This window comes from Temnothorax longispinosus, chromosome 10 (assembly GCF_030848805.1).
Source record: "Temnothorax longispinosus isolate EJ_2023e chromosome 10, Tlon_JGU_v1, whole genome shotgun sequence".
NCBI classification, from domain to species: domain Eukaryota; kingdom Metazoa; phylum Arthropoda; class Insecta; order Hymenoptera; family Formicidae; genus Temnothorax; species Temnothorax longispinosus.
In genome coordinates, this window is record NC_092367.1 from 7,129,677 (window position 1) to 7,155,173 (window position 25,497).

Consider the following 25,497-nt stretch of genomic DNA (forward strand, 5'->3'; position numbering starts at 1 on the left):
ACATATGGGAAAGACTAAAATCTATAAGAGAGATGCGCAGATGTGTATAAGCCGTGTCTCGTACTTTCCGAAGTAACAAGGGGGACAAGAGTCAGAGGAGAATGGTTAAAAATGAGAAAAGTTCGGTCGGAATTTCTCATGGGACTTGAATAGCCGAGATATGACGAAGAACTTTCGAAGGACATCTGCGTGACACGTTCACAAGTGGCGTTCGCAGGGCGACGCAGCCTCGAACTGCGAGTACCTAGCTTCGAATTGTCATCATTCCAGTCGCGCGCGCTGGAAACTATCGAGTCTGATAATACAAACGAGAGAGTCTTATCGCGCTATTACAATATGCCATTAATGAAAATTACTTGGCTGGTTCGTTGACGATGAGATACTCGGATTTGTTTGCTTAATCAATCACTCGTTAATTGAGGTATAAGCATGGCAGAGTGGATCGCAGTTTTGAGGATAACTATATCGAACGATATAGTTATTTTGGAGAAGTTTGGAACGGTTCCATCTCTATGGTTGATGTCATGACTGATCTCGCTATTATTTTAATACCGCACCGGGCTCTTTTATTGTCGTAAAATTCGTATCGACCGGAGCGTTCCGGAACTTTATTTTCGTAAAATTTATCGACCTGCCAATGGCCATTAATTTTAGAATCCAGAAAGACCGTCGTCTTTTTACTTCCACTGTCCACTACTCGAGGGTCTTTTGGACAATCTTCACATAAGAACGTCGGCTTTCGATTTTATAGCTTGCACAGGGGTTTAAATTAATTGCCGGCGTCTCGCGTGTATTGTAGCGTTTCAGAAATTGCACTATACTTTCTTTTTATCTCTGACGTTTATTTCTTTTGTCTCGCTCCTGTGCTCCCGTTGTTGGTGAACGAAGGAATACTCGATTCTGTCCCTCGCATTCTGTCTGCCGCGCTTCACGTCGCCGACGTTCTTCTGGCGACTATACAAATGTCATTAAAATTTTCCGCGCTCTTATACATCGTGAAGCGAGATGTGCCGTCATCAACGGCAATCGAACTGTCATCAGGCTGACACTATGACTCGATGAAGAAATTGAGGATGCAATTGCTTGCATGCGCCACCGTTTTCTCGGCTCTTCTATTCCATCGGGATGCGGTGCCAAGCGCGAATTCCAATCTTTCTTCACGCCGTGACTATATCCAATTCACATTATTTGCATACGTGTACTCTCGTGGTGTACGAGACTGCTTATCGTCACAAGCACCAACATCAACGTATGCCGTTTGCATAAATAGTCCTGAAAGAACGTTTACCGATCGATTTATGATGCAAATGTTAATTAAAGTCTAAGATATCTTCAAGAGATGTGATATATAAAAAGATAGCGCCAAAGCTTGATAACTAAAAAATTCTCTTTAGAATGCACCACTGATTAGCAGCTAGCTAATGATAATGTCTTTGCACTGTGCCTAAACAATTGTTTTTGTCTTTTCTTTTACATAATGATACCAACTGTGAGAAAGCGACGAGTATGTGTTCTGCGTTATTCGCGATTATGACGTTCGCATCAGCTGCACCTCGTTCTAATGATGCATTGTTTCGCATCGCATTGCGTAATCGATGTAGTGACGATTGTTCGTGAGAATCGTCCGATGATTCTTTATACAATCAGAAAAGAGAGAATTGAATCACTCGACTTATTCTCGTTATTGTTTCATCGCTCTTACCTAATGCTTCATGCATGCACGTGGCAAAGTTATTCTTTCATTGTGTTGTTATCTTTTTACTTCAGCACAACGGCACATTTTATGTACGTCGAAATGCTCGTTAGCCTGGTTAAATTCATTAACTCTTCTCCCTCTCTTCGTCCCGATAATTTACGGTGGATCGGGATTCGCTGTAGTGAATTTCTCGACGTGTGTCACGTAATTGGAATTCAGGCCGGCTTATTCAAGTGGTTCCAACCGGATTCACCGTGTGTACCGTAAGCGCGAAGGATCATCGCTTTCGCTAATCGGAATCGCGATGTAAAATCCAGAAACTTGTGCGCGTTTCAAAACACGCATCAGCCAGCCGTTCCTTCGAAACCCCCTCCGAAACTAATTCTTTCGTCTCGTTGCCGTGCCCATCGCGTATCTCTTCATCTTACAAAACTGTCGTAAGTCAAGATTAAGTACGATGCTCTCAGCGGATCGTATTTTAAGATTTCCTTCGGTAGTGCGCGTAGATTCTCGTTTTTTTAATTCCAAAGCGACACGACTCGCAGGTGCAATTCATAATTCAATATTCCGAATACGCGAGCCGTTGATTTACTATTTATCCTAATAGAAAAATTTTATTGTCGAAGATTTTTTTTAAAAAGGATTTGCTTTTGAAACTCGCGGAAATTTTGATCATGCACGAAGTCTAACTCGGTCTAACTCTCGATTCCTCCATGGATCTTAAAGAGCCGTAGGCGATCGATGGTAGGGTTGTTACGTTGCAATGTTTCTTCCAGTATCGCCGTTTGATACGCGCTCCGTATCCAGGATCGTGCTGATAATCGGTCAATATATAAGCAAATTGGCAGGTACGACGAACCTCGAAGAGACACGCACCAAGAGCACAACTTATTATTCCTAGGATAAATGCATCTCTGATCGACGCGTACCTAAATTGCATTCGTACATAAAGATACCTACATGAATCCTCCTATTTTCTGCGAGAAAAACATACAAATACGCACGCGATAAATAACGTGGCGATATATAAACAATGTAAGTTTCTTTATAAGCTCACTTTTCATATGCAAATATATTATACCTCTTCATTTCCGACAAAAAAGTAGAAATTTAAAAATTTTTAATGTTCCATATTGGAAGGAATTGAACAATGCAAGGAACAGTGTTTTGAGAACAGTGTTTTTTGAGAATTATGTAATAAACTTTTATGTAATGAGGGAGGCACGTGATTAAAATAAGTATTTCCGTCCATGATACGAGGCGATGTTTTATTCTGCTATATACGCGTGAATTAGAACATCTCGACAAAGACACGTTACAGGTCCGCACGTGGTGCGGAACTTCGGATCGATTCAGCCGCGCATGACTATTAATGCCCGTTATTTCCTTGTTCTTTGACGCCCTTGAAACTTGTATGAGCGAAAACAGAAAATCATCATTAAATTTAATGAAAGAAAAAAGATGCAATTTGATGCGCGCGATTCGAAATTTCGATGTCTAGGCTACATCAACGAGTAGTTACGCTAGTATTATATTAAAATTGCCTAGGACTTCTCTAGACATGTATAATAGCGAAACACTCTTGTCATTTACGAGACACAGCAGCAAAATAAAGTGGTGAGAGACATTGCTGAGTTTTGTAACTTGAAAATATATCCTGATATTGGAAACCAATTGACGAAATTAAATTAATGGAGACTAAATCTTCGGTATATAACGTATCTTATTAATAATAATAAAAAGTTTCGAACCGTGCCATTATGTATAATAATATATAGAATTATATATGATATATATACAAGTTGACCTATAAGATAAGTGAAAGATTAAGATCTATACGAGAATACCTTGTCGAACAATTACGTACGCCGGCTGGCGTGAGATAATAACTATGTGAGCGCGAGCTTGCCGGTCGCGTTTACCACGCTGATCACATTTAACAAACTCGGCCGCGGTCCCAAGCAGTCTACTACCGACGTCGCGTAGCGATACCGGAATCGCAACGCGTTATAAACACATGTCTATGGGAATTATCAATGCGTCCCACACGCGTCGCGCACGGACACACTCGCGGCGAAGAAAAAGGGAGTTTGAGAGAGGAGAATGGCAGGTTGTCTGTTCCGACTGGTCGAGGCGATCAGTTTCTGTTCGGCTTCGAATGTGCACGCACGCACGCACGCACCCATCGTTGCGAACAGAAGCGAAAGGGGTGTTTTCGATAATTCAGACAGTGGATCGAAATATCGTGAGATTTCGTTTTTGTGAGAGTGGACATTATAATCTATATCGGATTTAATTAGATTCCAGATAAATAGTTTTCTGTGGGTCGGAAACTATCAAGAAGAAGAAAAGAATTTTAGATGCATTTCTACGAATCGGGCTACGTCCGTTTGTGTTCAGTCATAATGTCACTTTACGTCGACGTGAAAAACAGAAGAAAAGAATATATATTTATATTGATACAGTAGTGCGTGTAAATTTATCGCCGATATACTTGTTGTTGGTGAAAACGTCGAAAATTGCAAGTTAGAGAGAAAAATCCTATGGATTCCAGAAGAGAAAATTATTTGATCTGCTGAAGTTGCGTTAATCGTATCGCAGAAATTTCCTGTTATTAAGCGAATCTTTATGTCTTGACAAAAGTAATATTGCAATGGAAAGCATGTTTTAATTAATAGCTATTAATTTTTTTTATTAAGAAAAAAGGTAAATAAAAAAATAAAAGAACTATAGGTAGTCATCGCGAAATATGTCCCAAGTTTTTTACTTCGCTGCGGTCAGCGTCATGTGTCCGTTATGAATTCTTCAATTACTCTTGGCTCTCTCATTTTACTACTCGTCTCATCTCGAGTGTTACATTGAGAATATGTGATCTTCTCGGCCAAGAGGGAATCATGTTACGGAGAAATATAAGAATAATTGACAGGAGATAGATTGCCGTGTCAGAATTAAATATTTAAATCAACTTTAATCTCTTTCACCTCTGTTATTTTGAAAAATAAATCAATTTCGTTTCTATGTAAACGTCCCACAAAAGAAAACATTTGAACGACAGATTGTGGAAAAAATTGGAGAGTTTTAAAAGGGTCAGTTAGATTATCAAACTTTGGGAAAGTAATTAGTGAGTGAATAAAATAAAAAGTTAACTTGAATGTTTATTGTACTGATAAAATATATTGATAAATAATAAAGGCTTTTGAGAGAAGAAAAAGGCCGGGGAAATAAAGAAGAATCGATTGTTATCGGGATGGTGCTCGGCTAATTGTGCGGAAGCCAATTGCGTTTTGCAATTACGGATATTCGGAAAATGTTGGAACTCGTGGAACGCAAAGCCAGGATCTCTTGGCCTACGTGTCGTCCTCAAAATCTCGACACCTTTGGGAAGAATTCCAAAGGAGACGTGCTCTTGAGACGCAAGGAAAATTGCACGCACGAGAAACGATGGAGAAGAGACAGCAAGGGCTTGCTTTGCTCTCTGGGCCAGCTGGGTTGCAGCGATTCTTACAGTCCGGACACGCTGGGGACGTGGAGATTTCATAAAGTGTCTCACCCGAGGTAAAGACACGTCCGTGATGGCGTTATTACCGCGACAAACCGTGTCTCTGATTATCGTTCTCAGAGCGAGCTTCAATTACCGAACATCCTAAACAATTGCGCTTCTCTCTGGATTTTTTTCTTACAAAATCGATTGTTAATCAACTAAATATATAATGTCAATTAATTTGAACTTAACGGATAAGTAACTTATCATATCTATACAGATAGCCATTTAATTTGTATTTTAATCCTTTTCACGGATTAAGACAAGTGTATCGATTATATTTTTTATACATGATCTTCCGCGCGTGCGGATGCTGTAATGGTCAAACGATGCAAAAACGCAATTGAGAAAGTAATAGTGAAAGGTATATAAGCTGCGTGGGCGATAGTTGCAGGTGCGCAGAGGTATCAAGGCGGGTCAGGGCCGGGGTGCTTCGACCCTCTCTCGCCCTTTTTTGTATCAGCACAACTTTCCGTCAATTCTTTCTTGTCTTACAGGGCAGTTGCTGAAATTAAGTAGCTGTGATTTTGTAACGAATAGAGAGAATGAAATAAAAGAAACATTACTCTTTAAAGATCTGTCATTTTTATACATATAGCGCAAAAGAAAAAAAAATATATATATATTTATAAACTTGTAAATATCAGGATAATGTTCAAATATTAAGAGAACAAGGTACCGGTAGAAATTAATAAGAAAAAAAGAAAATTAGCAAGAAAATTAGAAATGTTTGCACGGATTATCAAGAAGTCGAGATCAATTCCCGTTTCCGTTTTCAATTCCCATCTGATATACTCCTCGACGAGAAATAATCTCACGCGATACAACGTCATATTAATTATTAACATATCGCGTAAGTAGTTATTTATATCTACCTGCGCGATTTGCCTGAATACCTGATGACGGTCTTTCTTCACGCGCAGCGCGTACTCGCGCGTAATTTATATCACATGTCCTTTCGATAATTCTACCACCACCTATGATTCGCGAGATCGTAAACAAACAAGTCCCCGTTGCACACGTGTTGCAACAATTCCCGGCTTGCGATTGCAAACTGTGTCGTGCTTAAGTATCTCGGCACAAAACTCGTGCGGCGCATTGGGACTTTCGGTTAATTTCGCAAACTTGAACGGTCGCGAAGAGAAATCTCGCGGGTGGACACCAATCGGCTCGTCTTCGATTTTTATTATTACCATTACCGATTTTTTCATGAAAAGTCCTCCTTTGTGCTCGAACCGGCTCGAACTCATTGTCAGATATGCAGGATGTCGCGAGGATTTCGCGTTCAGAAACGTAAAAGTCGATTTTTTCAAGGTATTTCACCCCTCCTTAATATGTTTAAAGAGCACTTATAGAAAAAATATGTGTCTCTTATTTTGATCTATGCTACACATATCTGAAGCTGATTAGAATCTTAGGGAAACAGTTGCGCGTGCTTCCTTGTTAGTGCAATAATATATCGGGGTACCTTGGTGCACTCTCATAATTCTATTCGTGTAATTGCGTCCGCGATGATTTACGTGCGCGGCCATATCGGTTTACGGCCGCGGTCGTAATGTGGATCGGTAACATTATGCGAAGAATCGGGTGAACTTTCGCGCGGTACGTGCATAAATTGGTTCGGCAGCGGATAGAGTGAGCTCGGACTTTTCTGGAGAGCGCAATTTGCACCGAAATCCGTTATAATGCATAAATTCATGTCGAAAATGGTATATCTTCAAATCCGATCCACCAGATGTAAACTTATCTCCGTGTCATCGATTTTATGTCACGCTGAATTTTCTCGTTTGCACAGTAATGAAAGTTGCTCTTGTTGAGACTTTTCTGTAAAGAAAACTTGGAAATATGATTTTTTTATTTTAGTAATATACAGAACGTCTTGAGAAAAGAATAAACACGTGATATTAATTTTTTTAATTCAATCTAATGTTTAAATTTACATAAAACGATGAAGAGTTTGTAAAATTTCAAAAATGGGGAAGTTTGAAGATTGTCTCTTAGAAAATCTTCTCTCAAAATTTTCTGCTTTATACGGCAATCATATTATCTGAAGTAAACAAAGTATAAAGTTACGAAACGTAAATTTAGAGCATGATCGATTCTTCCTAAGAGCTTTGCACGCCGATCAGTGTCGTGGTTGCTGGCTCTCAGCGCAAACACTTAGTGCCTGATCGACGGCATTCCTTAGCCGGACGTTGCTCGTAATATACATTTGCATTAATAATCGCATTTCAAACAGTTCACGGTAATGTTTTGTGCCATTTCGATCGTGTCGAAAGAACTGTATTGCGAGAGCGTCTCATCGAAAAGCGTTTTAATTGTCATTGCGAATTTATTGTCTTAATTATTATACACTGTATAATGTTAAATGCATGAACATTACATGACTTAACAATATATTCACGCGGACGACTTCGCAACGACCCGCGCGATCTTGACAGTCATTGATCCGCGCGCGGATGTCATCAACCAGGCAATCGTGACTGTTCGATAACGGTCGACGAGATGCGACAATCCGATTTGTCTCGCTGCATCTCTGCGGCGCTGACGCGATTTTTCACGATTTCTTGTGACAGTTCTCTGGTCACGGTAACATCTGAAAGCGTCGTTCGGTTTCGCAAGAGCGAGCTATGTGCTATTGCGCGACGGCGTGGTGGGACTCGCGATTGCATTTGTTGCAGCCGCGGGATGCAACGTTCACGTATCCGACAGATCGAAACGCGAGTGCTCTTCAGGGTGAGACGAATTGTCACGAGACTGCATGGGTCGCGCGAATTATTCTTGTCGCGACTTCTGTTGGAATCGCGCGTCTCCTCCCTCTGATACGCCTGAAGCAAATGCGATGCATTGTTTCATCTCTCTTTCCCTGCTGCCTGCAGAGAAAAAGAAAAATAACAATTCAGAAAAATGTATGAATTATATATATTCTTGATTGTGCAGGATAACGCAAAATATAAGAATTAATCAACGGTGAACGCGTCACAAAAACACCGTTGATAAATCTCAGATGCTTGACGCTCAACACATCCAGATTGATTTTTAAAATATTCATAGTTTATGAGTAGTTCGATAAGAATCCAGTCGTTGCCATAGCACTTGATTTAATTCCAAATGAAATAATTAAGATAATAGATAATTATTTTCATTGATCGAGCATCGGAGTTTCCTGAAAGTCATTAGGCGGTGTTCAATCTTTACAGGACTGCAGAGTTCTTTTTTTGTCACGAAAGTTAGCTCTAGAAAATAATGTAAATTTTATGTGAATTAAAAGAATATTTCTTTTTTATGATCAGAGACATTATAAAGTATCTGCGACCCTCTAAAGATTAAAGTCGTTAAAACGCCGGCACGGAAAGTCGAAAACGCGGAGACCTCGGGTCTGGTTTTGCCGCAACGGAAAATTTCGTAGACAATCTTTCATGAGACACGCTGATTAATTGATCTTTACTAAGCGCGAAACCTACGTTCGTTACACGAGCGGTCTTATGAAATAATGCATAATTGACGCGGTGCAGCGAGCGTTCATTAAGTCGACCCTTTTGTTTTCTTTTCCACGCAGCCATGAGGGGATGAGCACTGGAGCAGGAGATGGAGGTGGAGGCGGTGTCGGAGGTGTCCAGAGCAGCGGCGGTGGAAGGAACACCCCGCCGCATGGCTCGCCCACCCCCATGGATAAGGCGACCTTAAAAGTCCATCTTCCCAACGGTAAGTTATTCCTCCCCGAAATACCTCAAAGGACCCGTTGCGTTAGACGAGAAAATGAAGAGACCGGTTGACGAGACTCGCCTCTCGCTAAAACAAATAAAATCGTTTCGCCAATCAGGATATTATTATTACTTTCTTATGTTCTCGAACGTGTTTATTTCTCATTTGTAAATATTGTATCAATCGAAGGAAAGATTGTATAAATTTCGCCAGCCTTTATTGATTAATTTCTCTTCTTGCAAGATGAATAAGAACGAATCTATATATCCCGCTATAAATACCATAAAAACGAAATATGTGTGCCCTGAGAAGAGAAGAGACACAGGTTTATCAATTCTATTGTTTGTTTCTCAATACTGTAATTCAGGTGGTTTCAACGTCGTCAAATTCGGTGATGCAATCGACGTTAGAGGTATCATTTCTTTGGTAACTAGTCGATTAGCCGTTGGTACTAGACATTATCGAAATCTGTACGCGATGAGACTACATCATCCCGGATCCGGAGAGAGTTATTGGTTGCATCAGGATACAACGATGTATCAGGTATGTACCAGCGTATCCAGCATATCGATATATTCTGTTTCTCGCAATTTACTCGACGTATTCGTCTTAGGTGCAAGAAAAGTACGAGCGAAAGCATCCGCATTGCGAATGGAGGTACGAGCTTCGAGTGCGTTATCTTCCTCAGAACCTAAATGATCTCTACGAGAAGGATAAGGTCACGTTTTACTACTATTACGATCAGGTACGATAATATGTCAGTCGACAATTAAGCGTGATGTTTAACGTTTCAAAAAGAAATTGCAAATTACATTTATCTATGCGCATTTAGGTGCGAAACGATTACCTGCTTGCGAATCACGCCACTCTGGATCAGGACGTTGCGGTTCAGCTCTGCTGCCTGGAGATTCGCTATTTTTTCAAGGACATGCCGCAAATCGCTCTGGACAAGAAGAGCAATCTGGAATATCTGGAACGTGAGGTAGAGTTTCTCGATGCGACAAATCTTGCCCGCGACAATAACTTGGATTTCACGGCAATATAGTCTGCATATTCGCATTCATTCATTCCTCTCGCCGTACAAAATATACGAGTAGAATGTATCTCTTTCACAGGTCGGTCTACACAAATTCTTGCCGCGTTCGGTGCTGAACGGGATGAAGCCGAAGGCGCTCCGAAAATTGATACAGCAACACTTTAAAAAAGTCGCGGCGTTGTCTGAACTCGAGTGTATGTTTAAATTCTTCGATCTTCTACGGGCGCACTATCGATTCGACCAGGAGAGGTTTATATGCGCCTTAGGGGTAAGCATAGGGAAATCTAGCATATATTTTTTATAAAGATAAAGCAGTTTTTAAGCGATAAAAATATGAAAAATACATGCTCTGCATACGTAGAATTTATGTTCACTTTTCGTATTTATTTATACTCAATCGCACTTACAACTTTTATTCTATAACTTGCAGTCGAGCTGGTCAATACCTGTAGAACTAGTCATCGGACCGGACTTAGGTATATCTTATATGGCTCATCGAGGCGGAACAGTGGTACATTTTACTATACATCTTTTATATTATATATATATTTTTCTAATATAATTTTATGGTAACTTTTTAGAATAAAAATAAAATAACTAATTTTTAAAAATAAAATTTTGATTATAGCCGACTAGGATGGCAGAATTTTCGCAAATACAATCCATTCAAACATTGGTGTCGGATTGCAAAGAACATGCGAAGGCGTGCATTAAATTGAGAGTCGCGGGTGCCGCGGAGACTCTCAGTATCACTTGTTCCAGTCTGGATCAAGCGGAAAGCCTCGCGGATTTGATTGATGGATATTGTAGACTGGTCACAGGCAGTAACACTTCATTGTGGAATAGAAAAGGTAAGAATAAAAATATTATTGTTGCTATTACGTGACAAAAATCTAATAAATTTTATCTTTGCCTTCTTTAATACTATTTAAAAAAATATACAAATTATTTCTTTAACCTACTTTATAAAAACTTGTTCTATTAATATTAATAAAGTATATTAAGTCTCTCTTTATTCTGTATTCGCAAGCTGGATCATGGAAGAATTATCCCTGTCCATGCAAAGGTAAACAAACTAGAAAGGCGTCGTTTTACATAAGTTTTGAATATTTTGTGAGAATGATACCATTTTATTTATACGTGCGCAAAATGTGATTTTAATTATAGATGCACAACCGCCGAAATATAGGCAAGATGGTGCCAACAGTCCAGCGGAAAAGAACGCCGGTAAAACTGGAACTATTTTGTCTGAAGATTATGCGGAGATCGTCGACGAAGAAGGAGATTATTCGACCCCAGCTACTCGAGACTATGAGATAGTCCGAAATCAAGTAGAATTAGGTGAAATCATAGGAGAGGGTCAATTTGGTAACGTCCATAAAGGATCATACAAAGGAAGAGATGGTCAAACCATCGCTGTTGCCGTCAAGACTTGCAAGGTCGATGCGGATCTTGCCACTGCCGAGAAATTCCTCGAAGAAGCCTATATTATGCAGCAGTTTGAGCACCCGCATATTATCAGATTGATCGGAGTCTGTTCAGAGGCGCCGATTTGGCTCGTGATGGAATTAGCCAGACTCGGAGAAATGCGCGCTTATCTACAATCTAATAAACACCGTCTGGATCTTGCCACACTTCTACTGTATACCTTCCAATTGAGCACTGCCCTCTCGTATCTCGAAAGCAAGAAATTCGTGCATAGAGATATCGCTGCAAGAAATGTGCTGGTTTCATCACATAGTTGCGTCAAGTTGGCGGATTTCGGCCTTAGCAGATGGGTAGAAGATCAGAGTTATTATACTGCGAGCAAGTGTAAGCTGCCAATTAAATGGATGGCGCCGGAAAGCATAAACTTTCGAAGATTTACGACTTCATCCGATGTTTGGATGTTCGGTTAGTGTTTTTAAAGCTAAACTCGTTTTAAGAAAAATTGTTCTTCTCTTAAAAGGACGCTAATGAATTGATCGTTGTTCTAGGTGTATGTATGTGGGAAATTTTAATGTTAGGCGTAAAACCATTCCAAGGTGTGAAGAATAACGAAGTGATACGCAAGCTGGAAAACGGAGAGAGACTTGCGCTTCCCAGCCACTGTCCACCGCGATTATATTCTCTAATGTCTCAGTGTTGGAGCTACGAACCTAGCAAGAGACCGACGTTTAAAGAGATCAGAGAAACTTTACAGTGAGTATTTAAAACGTTTGTAAAATGTATAAACGTTCTTTCTAAATTATATTACATGCTTTTTTAAATCATTATAGCGAGATTTTGCTAGAAGAGAAACATCAGCAGCAGGAGACGATGAGACGAGAGAACAGAAGGGTACAAGCCATGTCCTGGGGTATGTCAGAAATTGTCTGTAATAACGATGTGGTTCAATTTTTTAACAAAACGTATAAGTGTGCATTCGATATCGAATCGACATCTATAAAATAATCTGTCTTATAGGTGCAGACGATGTTCCGCCACCAAAACCGTCACGGCAACCGCAAAATACAACGGAGCAGTCGCAATTATCCGCGGCACCGGTATCCACGTACATCGTGGCGCAAAGTCCCGAGGTTCTCGCGCAACTTCTCAAGGACAACCAAGCTAGAGGGGTATGTCCCTCCGTGTACACGACACCCGCGTCTCCCTTCAATACCCTGGCGGTGCAATTTCAGGACGAGGATCAAGTCCTGACCACCGCCGTTGTGTCCGACTTACCCTTCTTCGATCCTGCGCTTTCCGAACCACCGTCCATCACTACGCACGACACCACCCAATCGGGTGATTCCACCCTGTCCGACACCAACCTCGACTCCCTCGATTCCTCAGACACTCCCCTCATGTCGAGCCTGAGCATTTCAGACACGGCAGTGCAGACGCAGTCGCCCGCCGCCAACCGAAAGCAGCAGAAGGTTAAAGAGATGCAAAACTTGTATGCGGTTAGCTCGAAGGTGGTCGGTAGCATCACGGGGGACCTGTATTCCCCCGTGCAGAAATTCTCCGCGTCCAGCGCCGTTCCGCCGCCACCCGCGGCCGCGTCAGTCGTGTCAGCCGCGGTCGCGGGCAACACCTGTGGCGAGATATACGGACCGGTCACTAGTTTCACCCAGAGCTCAGCTATCGTTGGTAATCTCAGTCAAAGCGCTAGCTTAGGTGGTAATTATGGTGAGAATCCTGGGAATTTCGGTCCTAGTAGTTTGGGCAGCAGTGTTATAATACCGAATAGTAGTAGCCAGACACAGTTCGCCGCGAGTGGTTCGCATGCTCTCAGTCAATCCATTAATTACGGTAACTTTGCTGCTAACAACACGAGCCAAATATTTGGTGGTGGTGGCGGTCAATCTACAAGTCAGAATGTTAGCGTGCAGAGTGCTGGCGGTAATAGTAGCGGCGGAGGTGGTGGTAGTAGTGGCGTTGTTTACTCTCGTAATATTAGTTCGGCGAATGTAGGTAGTACCGTATCGAATGCGGAATGTTTGTACGGTCCGGTACTCAAGTTCCGCGCCCAAAACGCCCAACCGCAGTTAGCCGTAGTCGCGACTGCGACCGCAGTCGCGACTGAGTTAAAACCCGTTGGCACAACAGCTGGAAATTACGGTCAAGCTGGAAGAAGCAATCTCGTAGCGCAAAATCTACAATCGCAGCCGATATATCCGCAGAATTATCCGCACCAGCAGATCTATTCGAATATCGCTCAGCCAGGACAGCAGCCTATGTATCTGCTGCAAATGCAACACGTGCAGAATATCACGCGGCAGAGTGCCGTTCCTCAGGCCGTGTCCTATGCGGCAATACAGCACTCGAACCAACAGTCTCAGTTGACCGGCGCCAATCCCATTTACACGGCCCACGCTACATCCGTGTCGGTGGTCCAAGCTCAGAAGGTGCACATGCCAAATTATGTTCACCAAGCTCAGCCCGGGATTAGCGGCCAGCCAGGGACTTGTCAAGCAACCGGTGCGAATCAATCTGCGAGCATTGGGATGATGCAAGCTTCCTCTGTTCCGTCACACTTTGTTATGTCGTCTTCAGCGACTCAGCAGAATATCCATTCGATACCATCCGCCTACATAGTAGACCAACAGCAACCGAGTTCCCTTGGTTCGATTGATTATACTCCAGTACACGTTAGCAATGTAATGACGGGCATGACCGGTGCGCATCAGCAACACGTAGCTCAACCTCAGATGGCTAGCGGAGTCGCGAAAGCGGCAAATATATCGCAAATTGCGACGGGCGTCGCCAAGATCACCACCTTCGTGACACCACAAAAGCAGGACGAGCAGTTGACGAGCTCGACCGACGGCACTCTCTCTGGCTCTCTGATCTCTTCCGCTGTCAGCGACAGCACCGTGTCGTCTAGCAGCTCGATGACAGAGGAGGCACAACAAGATCAGGTTTGACCATGCCTCCTAGGAATGTGACAAATGCATCTTCTATATATATGCCACGCCACGTCTTGTTTTGGTTTTTTATCTGGTCCGCAACACTTTCGCATCACTCTACACCTCGGTTACAAGTCGGATGTATATTTATATCACGCGCTTCTCTGGTGTATGCAAGATACGTACGCACTGGCTCACAAACGGATCTTCTACTTTGTTGCGATGCGATCGGAGAGACTTATTTTTTTAGCGGAAATCTCTTAATTTGCCGTTCAGTAGGCTAATAATTTTTGCATGAAGAATGGATGTCACTGATGAATTGCTACCAGTAATTATTTAAACTGCATGTAGCGAGTACGCGAATGCACTACCTCTATTTTATATTTATTTTATATCTCGAGAAATATGCGTCTCTTTAATTTTTCCTGTATATACGTGTATATTATCGAGAAACGATTGTAACATAAATCGTTACGAAATCATCCCATATTTTATAACATTAGAAAAGAACCTATAAATGTTGGATGAAAACAGGTCACATTTCTAACGTAATATCATTTTTATTGTTCTAGAGAAACGTACATTCGCAACTGTTCGACAGTCTGACTGACAATTTCAATAGTGGCATTGATGATGAACAAAAGCTACTGGAGCAACGGTTATTGGAACAACAACGACAGTCTGAAGAGGATAGCCGCTGGCTCGCAAGAGAAGAGGTATATGTTAAAAGACTTCACCGTTAATTGAAATGATCTAAATCTTCATTTTCCTCATTATGACAGAAACGCTTATCGATTGCTACGAGTGGTGATGAAAGTGCTAGTCCTCCGGTTCCACGATCAGTTACTCAATCACCGAGCCACGAACCGCATTCTGCCAATACTGGCTCTCTTGGCTCGGATAAGAGTTCCGATAAAGTAATTGTAGTAAAGGTGAGCCACAGCGCAATGATTTTATCAATGCAAATCACCCGTTGCAACGTAAATATTCATAAATTTTTTTTTTGCAGAAAATGGAACCTACACCTACTGCAGATTTAGACAGAACTAACGATAAAGTATACGACTGCACGACAAGCGTCGTTCGTGCAGTTATGTCATTATCGCAAGGTAAGAATGTACTAATCGAAACAAAATACATAACAGCTAATTGAAATTGTCGAAAAATCATATACTGTAGTACGTTGTCATGCAAGAAAGAAAAATGAATTGCAGGTGTTCAACAGAGCAAGGCTGATCAGTATTTAGAACTAGTACGTAGAGTAGGTGTCGAATTAAGAGCATTATTATCATCTGTGGATGTTCTGGTAGAAATATTGCCAATATCCGCGCATCGCGAAGTAGAAATGGCGCATAAAGTATTAAGTAAAGATATGGCAGAGCTAGTGACAGCAATGAAATTGGCGCAAAATTACAGTGCCACTACGTTGGACGCTGAATATCGAAAGTAATTATTATTTTATGATTATTAGTAGATTAATACGGGAGACATTGAAAATAATTGATTAACATTACGAGTCTCTTTTTAGGGGAATGCTTTCTGCAGCTCATATCTTAGCCATGGACGCGAAGAATCTCTTAGATGTAATCGATTCCATCCGTATTCGTTATCCATATGTGGACACTCAGATTTGCCAAAGGCAGAGCGATGCTGTGAACAGAACGCGCGAATCTACACCCGAGAATCGCATTCGTTCAAGTCAATCAGGCGAGCAGTTGTTGAGGAGAAGTCAGTCGACCGAACGACAAGGAACGACCTTCAGACAAAGCCAAAGTGGTGATTTGTTACATAGAATGGGTCAGTCTGTAGATCGATCCTCACCGGTAAGTTAAATATCTCATTGAGATTATTATAACTTCTCGAAATAACAATAATAGAATAAATGCGATTGAAATATCTACTGTTCAGGGAAGTCAGTCCGACCTTAATTCCGGCAGCAGTTTAGAAAGAAGACATAATATAGTAACTAATAGCCTTGAACGTAACTCAACAGCGAGGAGACAAATGGCCACTAACAGTTTAGAGAGAAAAAGACCTTCATTGACGTGTAACGCAGGGCCTATGAATAATTCTGTTAATTTGCTGCCTATGGTGCCAGTCACTTGTAATTTGGTTCAGACTGTGAGTCCCGTCATACATCCGAGTCAATCGGTTACAACAGGCGTTACTCAGACGGTATTTACGGCTAACAGTAAAACTACAAGTGAGACTTCGATAAATGACAGCTAACAATGAGGTGCCTTGAACTAAGGTAAATCATGAAATGTGTGTTTCTCGCATAAATGAGAGGATTATTTAAACGATTATCAAATGGATTGATTCCAGGTCTACTTCGGATCATTGCTTAGCATGTATATAAATAGATGATATACTACCAAGTTACCCGTGTGTACACATCTACACTTCAATACTTTAACAACGGGAGATCTAGTATTTGTGCTTTTTAGCTCTTTTTAACATTTACATATGCAGACGTTTTATCTAAGCGTACTTATAGATAGGACAGTATTCATTAGTTGTAATAGTAGAATAGGAAGTTTATCACTAGAGAATTTAAGTCACAGCTATAATGAAATCACAACTCCAAAGGATTTAGGATTATCGTTACTATTTGTTATATTATACAATGACGGCATGTACGAGGTGATGCAAAGTTATGTTTTACCATAAAGATAGGAACGTCATTTATTAAATTTAACATTAACATGAACATTATTAAATGAGGTAAAGGTCTCAAATTTATTCACACCGTTTCATCATATTTATTCTAGCATCGCACATTCGCGCTTGAAAAATTTCTTGATTTTATCTGCGTCATCTCGTATAATCAATTTATAATGTATACATACATACAAACAAACGTATCTCAGAGAGGTATGTACGTATATTTAAACGGATAATATTTCCTCTCTTCGAACAATACTGCGCGAGAATATAATTTCCTGTAGGATATAATCGATGTTGTTTTTAACGCAAGTTCGTAATTTCATAGTCTATTTCCTACCTAGGAATATTATGGGCAGTAATTATAATGTAAAAAGAGGGACTGAATGTGTGTTATTTCTATAATAATTATTTAATGGTTTATATTAGTTTGCGACGTTTATATACGAAATGTTTTATAAAAAGCAAGAACCATTTTTCAGCGACGAGGCAGTTCCTACAAGATATTTTTAGGAAGTTCCATTTTTGCATAAGTATACCATTAATAGTTCATCAATGCAATACGCAGCGATGTATTCATACGTACGATGCATTTACAAAATCCGCGATCGAATACTTTATAGATAAAAAAAAAGTATTCCATTTTTACGCATGTGCTTTTTGTATTCCTGGGGAAATTCGTCTGGGGAATATCTGTGAGAAATGTTCTTAGTATTCTGACACATTATAATTGTTGTACTGATGCATCTTATCCGTATATTGTTACAATTGGCATGAACGTGAAATATTTGTAGTTTGCGAGTTGTAAATTTGATATTTTAAATGGTATGTGGCTTTAAAGATTCATGTGCCAAGATGTGCTTATACGCTCAAAAGAAACGAATACTATGTTTGTGTGTTGTAAATTTCCTGTCAAAGAAGCTGCTATCCCAGGAATCAGGAAATAATGAATATTTATAATTATTGATGGTGCTGTTTTATTTGCGAATACATCAAATACTTCTTTTATTATTTAAATATATTAAAAACATGTAACACTATACATGAAAAAAAAGACAATGTGTATTAAGTAAATCAACATCAATTTGGCCATTATGTATTATAATGCAATGCTATACATATATTTTATTATAAGAATCTTTTTTATCATTTGCAAATATTAAATTAAAAATTATTTACTGTTGTGAGAATCTTTTCTTTATTTTTCTCCTTTTTTTATTGCATTATTTTACAAAAAGTAGTAAAAGCATTTTTAATAAATTTCTTCGATATTTTTTAATTGTATAAAATTATTTATGTATATGATTTGTATATTTTTACGAGATTTTCCGAGAGCATCATTTATAAATAAATTTATATTCCTTTTTTTCTTCGCACAACACGTATTTATATAAGTTTTATTATTTGACACACGTAACAAATACTGATGAGGTAAATATCGAATTTAAGAATGATTATCTATGATTATTCATATTCAATCCAATATACTTTTCTGAAGCATATTATATTCAACTGTAATTACTAATTACTAATAACGTCAGATATTAAAGAGAAAGTTGGTAAAATGCTTTTGTAATAAAACTTTATAGTCAATGGGATAACAAGAGTTTATAAAATAAAATTGATAAATTATCGTCTAATCTAAAATTATTGTCTTTTGATGAATGAGTGAGATGAATAATAATACATTCGCTGATAATATCGCTGTTACATCAGTGAGGTAATAAATAAAAAAATTAAATTATATAATCTTATTTCTTAAAAATATTTATAAATTGTGCAAATGTGTAACTATATATATGATCACGAGCTAAATAAATTACGCGTATCATTTTAACATTATAAACAATTTTGAAATATTGTTCCGACATTAATATAATTAATCAATAACACATGTATCAGTATTTATTGTAAGACAATTGAATGCATACCACAAATGTAGTCAGTATATCACTTGCCATGTTTTGACCCGTAATATTTTATCCCATTTTTTGTCGAACATCTAGCATATTTCGTTAAAAGTGCGTTAACATTCATTGCACCTTTTGTAAAACGCCTAAAAGAAACGATTATATAAGATTTAAAATAATAACAATATGTACTCTTTTTCACTTACATAATATAAGGTGTTATCTCTTCAACAGTCCATTTAGCTTTAATTTGAAAAAGTTCATTAAGTCTGTCGTGAATGTTGTTCGGTAAGTCTGCCTCCGGACAAGACACGATTTCTTTTTGCATTTTTGAAGTATTGTACGTTACAAGGGCCAATCCATATAAATACTCTTTCTTTACCTGCATTTCTGAAACACAGAAATTTTAAGTTCAAAAAAAGACTTATCATATAGATTACAATTACAATTTCAAGCTTATTAATTCCGTACTTTCAGGAATTCCAATGCTCCATGTTTCCATGAATTCTTTGTATTCAGTGACAGGAGAGGCAGCAAGAAGAACCTTTGCTATCATTGCGCAGCATTTTTTTTCGTTATACCTTTTCAAGAATCAATTATATTAAAAAAATGCAAATTATTTGTCACAAAATTTTTCTAATATATATATATTAGAAATATATATATTCTAAATAATATATATAAAATATAGTAATAGTGTACATACATGTACAATGGACTGCCATCATCCTTTGTCTTTGTGCTTACTTCTGTATATCTTTTGAATATGATATCGAACACTGGCTCATGAATAAGCTCCTTTAAACATTCGTACGTACTCTCTTTATCTACTTCATCGAGTTCCCAAGACTGTTCTCCAAAATAATCCAACATGAAATTCAAGCTCCTTGCTTCTATGTCAAATGATATAAGGCGCAAATAACCTTAATACAAAAAATTTCAAGTTAAACGACATCATTTGTACGAATAAAATAAGATCTGATATAATACAATAAAAAAAGATTTTTATTACATACCATCTAGGTCGGCTATTAAGAAATCTGACAAAGCTTGTTTTAACTCGTAATCACTGGCTTGTAACTCATTTTGTAATCTTTCCCAACTGTACAACGCCTTCTGATCTATTGTAGATTCATATTCCAATCCATTGAAGGATGACGAATCAAGCAGAGTAGACAAACTTGACAGATCAGGTTTGGTTTCCTTCACCTTAAACACAAGAGATTATAATCATATATTTTCTGCAATTCAATATTTTAGATATAATTCAGATATAAGACAATTACTAAGACAAGTACCTCATAGTACGAGTTAAATATCTTCTTTACGTTACATTTCTCTACAGTTCTCTCAGTTACTTTCCCGACACCTGTTGCTTTGCCTAGCTTCAAGTTTGGAACCAACAACCACGAGTTGGATATCTCTGCCTCTCTGATCTCGTAGGTCCGAGTTTGCGTGCACAGCGCAGCATTGTCGTGTTTGTTACCACGAAATGATATTCTAGCGTCACAAAATTATTTACAATCACTTTATTCTGCAGAATAACAATTGCAATGTTAAAACGAGTTCAAGAGAACTCTCAAGGATCTACTTTACGAAACGATAATTGAAAGGGAGATTGTTAAAGAACGTACGCGTCTCCTTCGCTTAGTGCTCCCAATATGTGCTCGTCTACCTCCAGCAATATCAAATCGTCGATCTGATGATCTTTCATGGGATACAAACATTGCGTCACGGCGTTTAAATCGGATTCTTTAATTGCAGCTAATTCCAAAATCTCGCTAACATTCTCCTTCGTGCGAACGTTCCTTGACAGAAAGACAGAGAGAACGATTGTAAAATTATAATATCAAGAACACATAGAAAATTTTAGATAATTTCTGTTAAACAATAAATCACCCTTTGTCAGCAGATTCCATATCGACTTGATTTTCTCTCCGTTGAATATTCTGTCTAAAAAATCCTTGTAATTTCCTAGTAATTTCTTACTAATCCCTAGTAATTTACTACATCGGCATTCTACGCGCGATCCAATCGCGCCGTGGGTCGCTCGTTTCATCATCCGGATTATTCCGAGTCCACGATCACGACTTCGAATGCTCAGTGGCTGACGGCTGTGTTAATTGACTGGACGTGGTTGGACGTGGTTGTCGCGTTCGAAAGTGCATGGTCCGACGGGATAACCTCGCTTTCGCTCGTCCGCATCCGCACGCGAAGAAACGCACGCAATGACGGAGGTAGTGGTGTCGATCGACGAGGAGCAGTTACTCTCCCGGATCTCCAATCTCATCGCCCGCGCCGCGGACGACGCGATCTCGCGCGACGATCGGATCTTTCGTTTCGGAGTATCAGGTGATCCCCACGAATTTTTAATACAATTCCGTTTTTATTTATGTTCGCGCGCCAGCCGCGTTGCCCTTGCCGCTCCGCTCAAGTTTTACTCGCTCTGTAATTTTCACGTTTCACACGTTCCACAGTTATGATAAGGCAAGTCGAACTTCCACGTTGTAATCACGCGAGAATGACTCTTCGGTTTTTTTTCAGTTTCGGTATTCCGCGTGTTGTTGCGCGCGAAAACGAGCCGCGAACTCGCTGAATTTGTGAATAAATGAGAAAGAACATTTTTCCATAAATTTCCATATATTTTCGCCTGCTTTTGGGAACATTGCACTTCGCGGCGAGTTTGTATCATGATTTTTTTTATCTGCCCTTCTCTTCCCTTTTTTTCATCTACACTTTCTGCACTCGATATTTCGTCAGCATTTAATCAAAAAATTATTGGTTATTTTTCAGCTAAAATTTCATCCGTATACATGTATAATAAAAGTTCTCTATTTAATAATTCTATTTAATAATGTGAGTCATTAACGATCGATAACCGGTGAAGTGTATCACAATATTTATTAACTTAAACAAATTTTTAACTACGTAAAAATGTAGAAATATATTTTACATTTATATTTGCATAATTGTAAAATTTAATATAAGTAGGAATTAAGAGAATTATTATAAAAATTGTTTAAAAGTTATCGGAGAAATTTCTTGGGGATAGAAACCGTTTCTTGGAGAGTATTATTTTTTCGAGACTTATAATTTCGCGTGTAACGAATTTATATATTCTAGAAATTTTGAAGAAAGTCTAGAAAAGTGTAGTTGAACAAAAAAAATGTGGATCGTATGATCGATTGACTCATGATTCGGTTATCTGTTTATATGTCGCGCTTCTACGCATCAACGCATCTTTGGTTGGTTATCGTGTGGAAATATATTATGATACGAAACAAGGTTAATTTCAGGCGGTCTGAAAAAAATATACATATGGGATGTCTATTATTATTTTAATTAATTAATCATTAATATTCGAATAGTCTAAGAAGATTAGACGAATGATTTATAAAATTATCATTTTAATTAGTAGAAATTTATACAATTTCGATAAATTCGCCTAAAAAGGGACTTGAGGAAATTATTTTTAATTAGTTATTAATTTGCATAGGCGGTTCGGTGGTACAACTGCTGGCCAAGTCTCTGCCGTACATTGCAACCGACTGGAGCAAGTGGCGCTTCTTTTTCTGCGATGAACGAGTGGTGCCCCTCGAGGATTCCGAGTCAAATTTTGGCCTCTACAAAAGTTGTTTTATCGGAAAAGTGCCCGTCACTGAGGAGCAATTCATGAAGGTTGATCCAGAACTCAATGGTACTTGATCCGTAATCTGTTTCTATTTTTAAGAGTATATAATAATAATCCATATAATCTTTCTTAACTTATCATATATTTTATAATTTCTTATTGTTTATATATGTATATGTACACTTATAATTATCATTTTATAATTTTTTATTTATATCTTAATTATCTGTTACATCGTTATATGGTTTTATAATGTTATTTTTATAATTTAACATTATTTGTATTATTTATTTGTCATTTATTTATTTATTTATATATATTTGTAGCCGAGAACGCGGCGAAGGATTACATTAAAAAAATGGCCTTCTTCTTCCCGCCGGACAGATTACCGAGATTCGATTGCCTGCTGTTGGGTGTGGGTCAGGACGGGCACACGTGCTCGCTCTTCCCGGGTCATCGGGCCCTCGACGACGAGAACATGTGGGTCACATGGGAACTGAATGCGCCGAAACCACCACCCAGTAGAATCAGCCTCACTATGCCAGTCATTAATAACGCTCGCATGTGTGTGTTCATTGCCACCGGCGCTAGCAAGGCCGAGATCGTCAAAGTAATTACCAAGTTTTTCCTGTAAATTAATTTATTTCAATTCTGCAATCTAATACTCAGAAAATTAAAATAAATAGTTAATATTTTTAATTAAATAATTAAACAACTTTTCGCTTTTCTTAATACTTGAAATTTTCAAATACAATATCTCTAAAGGTATCTAATTAAATTCAGAAAGCTGAGATAATGAAGAGAATCGAAAGATAAATCAACTATAATATATCATTTAAAAATTTTTTTACCATTTTTCGATCAGCCAATTCTCCACCAACTAGGATTTCTTATCTTGCGTTACTCTTGATCTACTAGACTGAACTACATTTGCTGCTTGACTCCTATAAATTAAAACATATACATTGAAATAGGCATGTGGTAAATTTGTTTAATATTAGAAAATTGCACAAAGAATATGCGTGAGGAATGAAAGAAAAAAAAATGTAAAGGTTTGGTTGTATTTAAATTACTACTGTTATTGTTCACAGAGGATCTTGAGAGATAAGGAAGATTTACCAGCTACCAGAGTGGAACCAGTTGATGGCACTCTCTTTTGGCTGCTCGATCAAGAAGCGGGCAGACTACTCAACTCAGACTGAAATGCGAGGTGGGATAAAATAAAACCCCTACTACAGTACATCGATTTTATGACATTCCATATCATATACTATGATTGTCTTGTAACTCTTTTTCTTTAAAATTTTTTTCAGCTCTATATTTTAATGTTTTTTTTTTTTCATTATAATTTACTAATTAAAGTCGATAGAGTATTTGAATAAGCGTTATATGCTCGTACCAAAGTGCGAAAATGACTCGTGAGAAAATTGACAATTCAATTTTCGACTAATATTGCTCAACAATGTCATTTATATAAAAAATGTGCAAACTTTTTTATTGTAAATCAATCTGCATATGTAAAAAGATAATATTTAATAAGAAAGTAATAAAAATTTTGCATAAAAAAATAGAAACATGTAAACAAACTTATTAAAAATACATTGCGATATATCATTTCATAATAATTCTTTTAAACTTTTAAAGGGAAAAGAACAGATCATACTTGAAAGATTCGAATTTAACACGAACTCAGGAAGGATTCTTAAATCCGGTCGGAAGAGATAAAATTCTGATCTACAACTGAGAATTCTCTCAGATAATTCTTGTCGAAGTTATTTTCTCTCATTCTCTTCTCCTGTGTTTTCTCTTGGAGAAACTTGCTTAAACCAATCTTTTTTTTTTCTTTATTTCTAGTACATACACGAGTCCTTTCTTTCAAGCAAAAAGTACTAAAAAAATCGTTATTTTGATTTTTATATTTTTTATCTTTGTTATCATAAAATTTATTAAGTTTATAAAAATGTTGAGTATCGACTTAACGAAAGTGTTTTCTTCCGCAGATATATGCAGAAGAAAGATTATACAAACAGTCCGTAATATCTTTTGTGATATATGATAAAACTAAAAAAAATGTTCTAAATAAAATACTGACAAATTCATGTTATATGTTGTTATTCGTGATGTACACAATATAATATATATATCTCATTACTTTAGTTTAATGAATAATGACAATGTATAAAAGAAGAAATATTTTGATAATATAGATTCTGATATTAAATAATCATTAAAGTTATTGTTTTGCTTTTGGATTGTAAGCACAAATTACTTTTTAATATTTTAGCCTGTGATCTTATTTAATTTTCCACATATACGCGAGATCTGACAATAATTTACGAATTTGCGATACAGCAGTTATCTTATTACTGAACTGAAGTGCCTTTTTACGTAGTATTTGTGAGATACTATATCTGATTTTCAGCATTTTACCTATCTTCATAGCAAGTCAGTTGCGTTGGTTACTTTCACGAATTTTATTGTCAAGTCTCGTATCAGAATTTAAAGAATGATTTTGAAGGTAGATAATAATTAAAGATCGCTTATGTTATACACGATGTTCTTTATTGTTCTGATATATTTTCAGTTCTGGAACCTCGCATTTTATTGCAAATTTCTATTGTTTGAATCGATATAATAATAATAATTTGATTATTAAATAATAATAATAATAATAGTAACTATTTTACTCACTAATTCTTTTTTAAAGACATCCGGTATAATAAAAACGTGCAAAAATGTGTATATGTATATATATACTGTATTAATTTGCACAATCAATAATAAATAGTAATTAACACATATTATATATATGCATATTTATACATATAAAATGTGTGTTAATGTCACATATGTACACAGATATAAATTAACATTTACACTTTTGCTATTAAAAAAAATGTCAATCATGTCCAATCCAATAACTCATCCACGATAAATATTTCAA

At 37.9% G+C, this 25,497-nt stretch overlaps 3 protein-coding genes across 8 annotated transcripts in view; 2 read left to right on the forward strand and 1 right to left on the reverse strand.

Annotated features, from left to right (window-relative positions):
* The window catches only part of Fak (protein tyrosine kinase 2 Fak), a 46,018-nt gene extending 28,875 nt beyond the window's left edge, over nt 1-17,143 (forward strand). For 2 of the 5 annotated variants that reach the window (XM_071791054.1, XM_071791053.1), the window contains 19 exons: nt 8,797-8,942; nt 9,310-9,485; nt 9,556-9,687; nt 9,775-9,924; nt 10,058-10,246; nt 10,409-10,489; nt 10,607-10,829; nt 11,009-11,044; nt 11,146-11,871; nt 11,955-12,159; nt 12,237-12,316; nt 12,424-14,360; nt 14,921-15,064; nt 15,131-15,280; nt 15,358-15,457; nt 15,563-15,794; nt 15,877-16,171; nt 16,257-16,599; nt 16,674-17,143. In XM_071791054.1, coding sequence (XP_071647155.1) covers nt 8,807-8,942; nt 9,310-9,485; nt 9,556-9,687; nt 9,775-9,924; nt 10,058-10,246; nt 10,409-10,489; nt 10,607-10,829; nt 11,009-11,044; nt 11,146-11,871; nt 11,955-12,159; nt 12,237-12,316; nt 12,424-14,360; nt 14,921-15,064; nt 15,131-15,280; nt 15,358-15,457; nt 15,563-15,794; nt 15,877-16,171; nt 16,257-16,577 — 5,313 coding nt within the window. In that variant the 5' untranslated portion in view covers nt 8,797-8,806 and the 3' untranslated portion in view covers nt 16,578-16,599; nt 16,674-17,143. Of the gene's footprint in view, nt 1-4,909; nt 5,252-8,796; nt 8,943-9,309; nt 9,486-9,555; nt 9,688-9,774; nt 9,925-10,057; nt 10,247-10,408; nt 10,490-10,606; nt 10,830-11,008; nt 11,045-11,145; nt 11,872-11,954; nt 12,160-12,236; nt 12,317-12,423; nt 14,361-14,920; nt 15,065-15,130; nt 15,281-15,357; nt 15,458-15,562; nt 15,795-15,876; nt 16,172-16,256; nt 16,600-16,673 lie in introns of those variants that run through there. The other 3 variants (XM_071791051.1, XM_071791055.1, XM_071791052.1) reach the window with 3 other exon arrangements.
* A 1,785-nt stretch (nt 17,144-18,928) lies between these two features.
* On the reverse strand, nt 18,929-21,026 carry LOC139820649 (sister chromatid cohesion protein DCC1). Its single transcript, XM_071791068.1, has 8 exons — nt 20,822-21,026; nt 20,557-20,730; nt 20,221-20,422; nt 19,939-20,131; nt 19,629-19,845; nt 19,394-19,503; nt 19,129-19,312; nt 18,929-19,068 (listed from the first exon to the last, which is right to left on the reverse strand). Exons 1-8 carry the CDS (start codon nt 20,839-20,841, stop codon nt 18,963-18,965), a joined length of 1,206 nt encoding a protein of 401 aa, XP_071647169.1. The 5' UTR covers nt 20,842-21,026; the 3' UTR covers nt 18,929-18,962.
* Nucleotides 21,015-24,785, forward strand: Pgls (6-phosphogluconolactonase). Of its 2 annotated transcripts, XM_071791071.1 has the most exons (5): nt 21,015-21,274; nt 22,419-22,619; nt 22,880-23,163; nt 23,645-23,763; nt 24,554-24,785. In XM_071791071.1, the coding sequence occupies exons 1-4, from the start codon at nt 21,151-21,153 to the stop codon at nt 23,753-23,755; spliced, it is 720 nt and encodes a 239-aa protein (XP_071647172.1). In that variant the 5' UTR covers nt 21,015-21,150; the 3' UTR covers nt 23,756-23,763; nt 24,554-24,785. The 2 variants fall into 2 exon arrangements, with proteins under 2 accessions (XP_071647172.1, XP_071647171.1); XM_071791070.1 differs by having other exon boundaries at nt 23,645-24,785.
* The last annotated feature ends 712 nt before the right edge of the window (nt 24,786-25,497 follow it).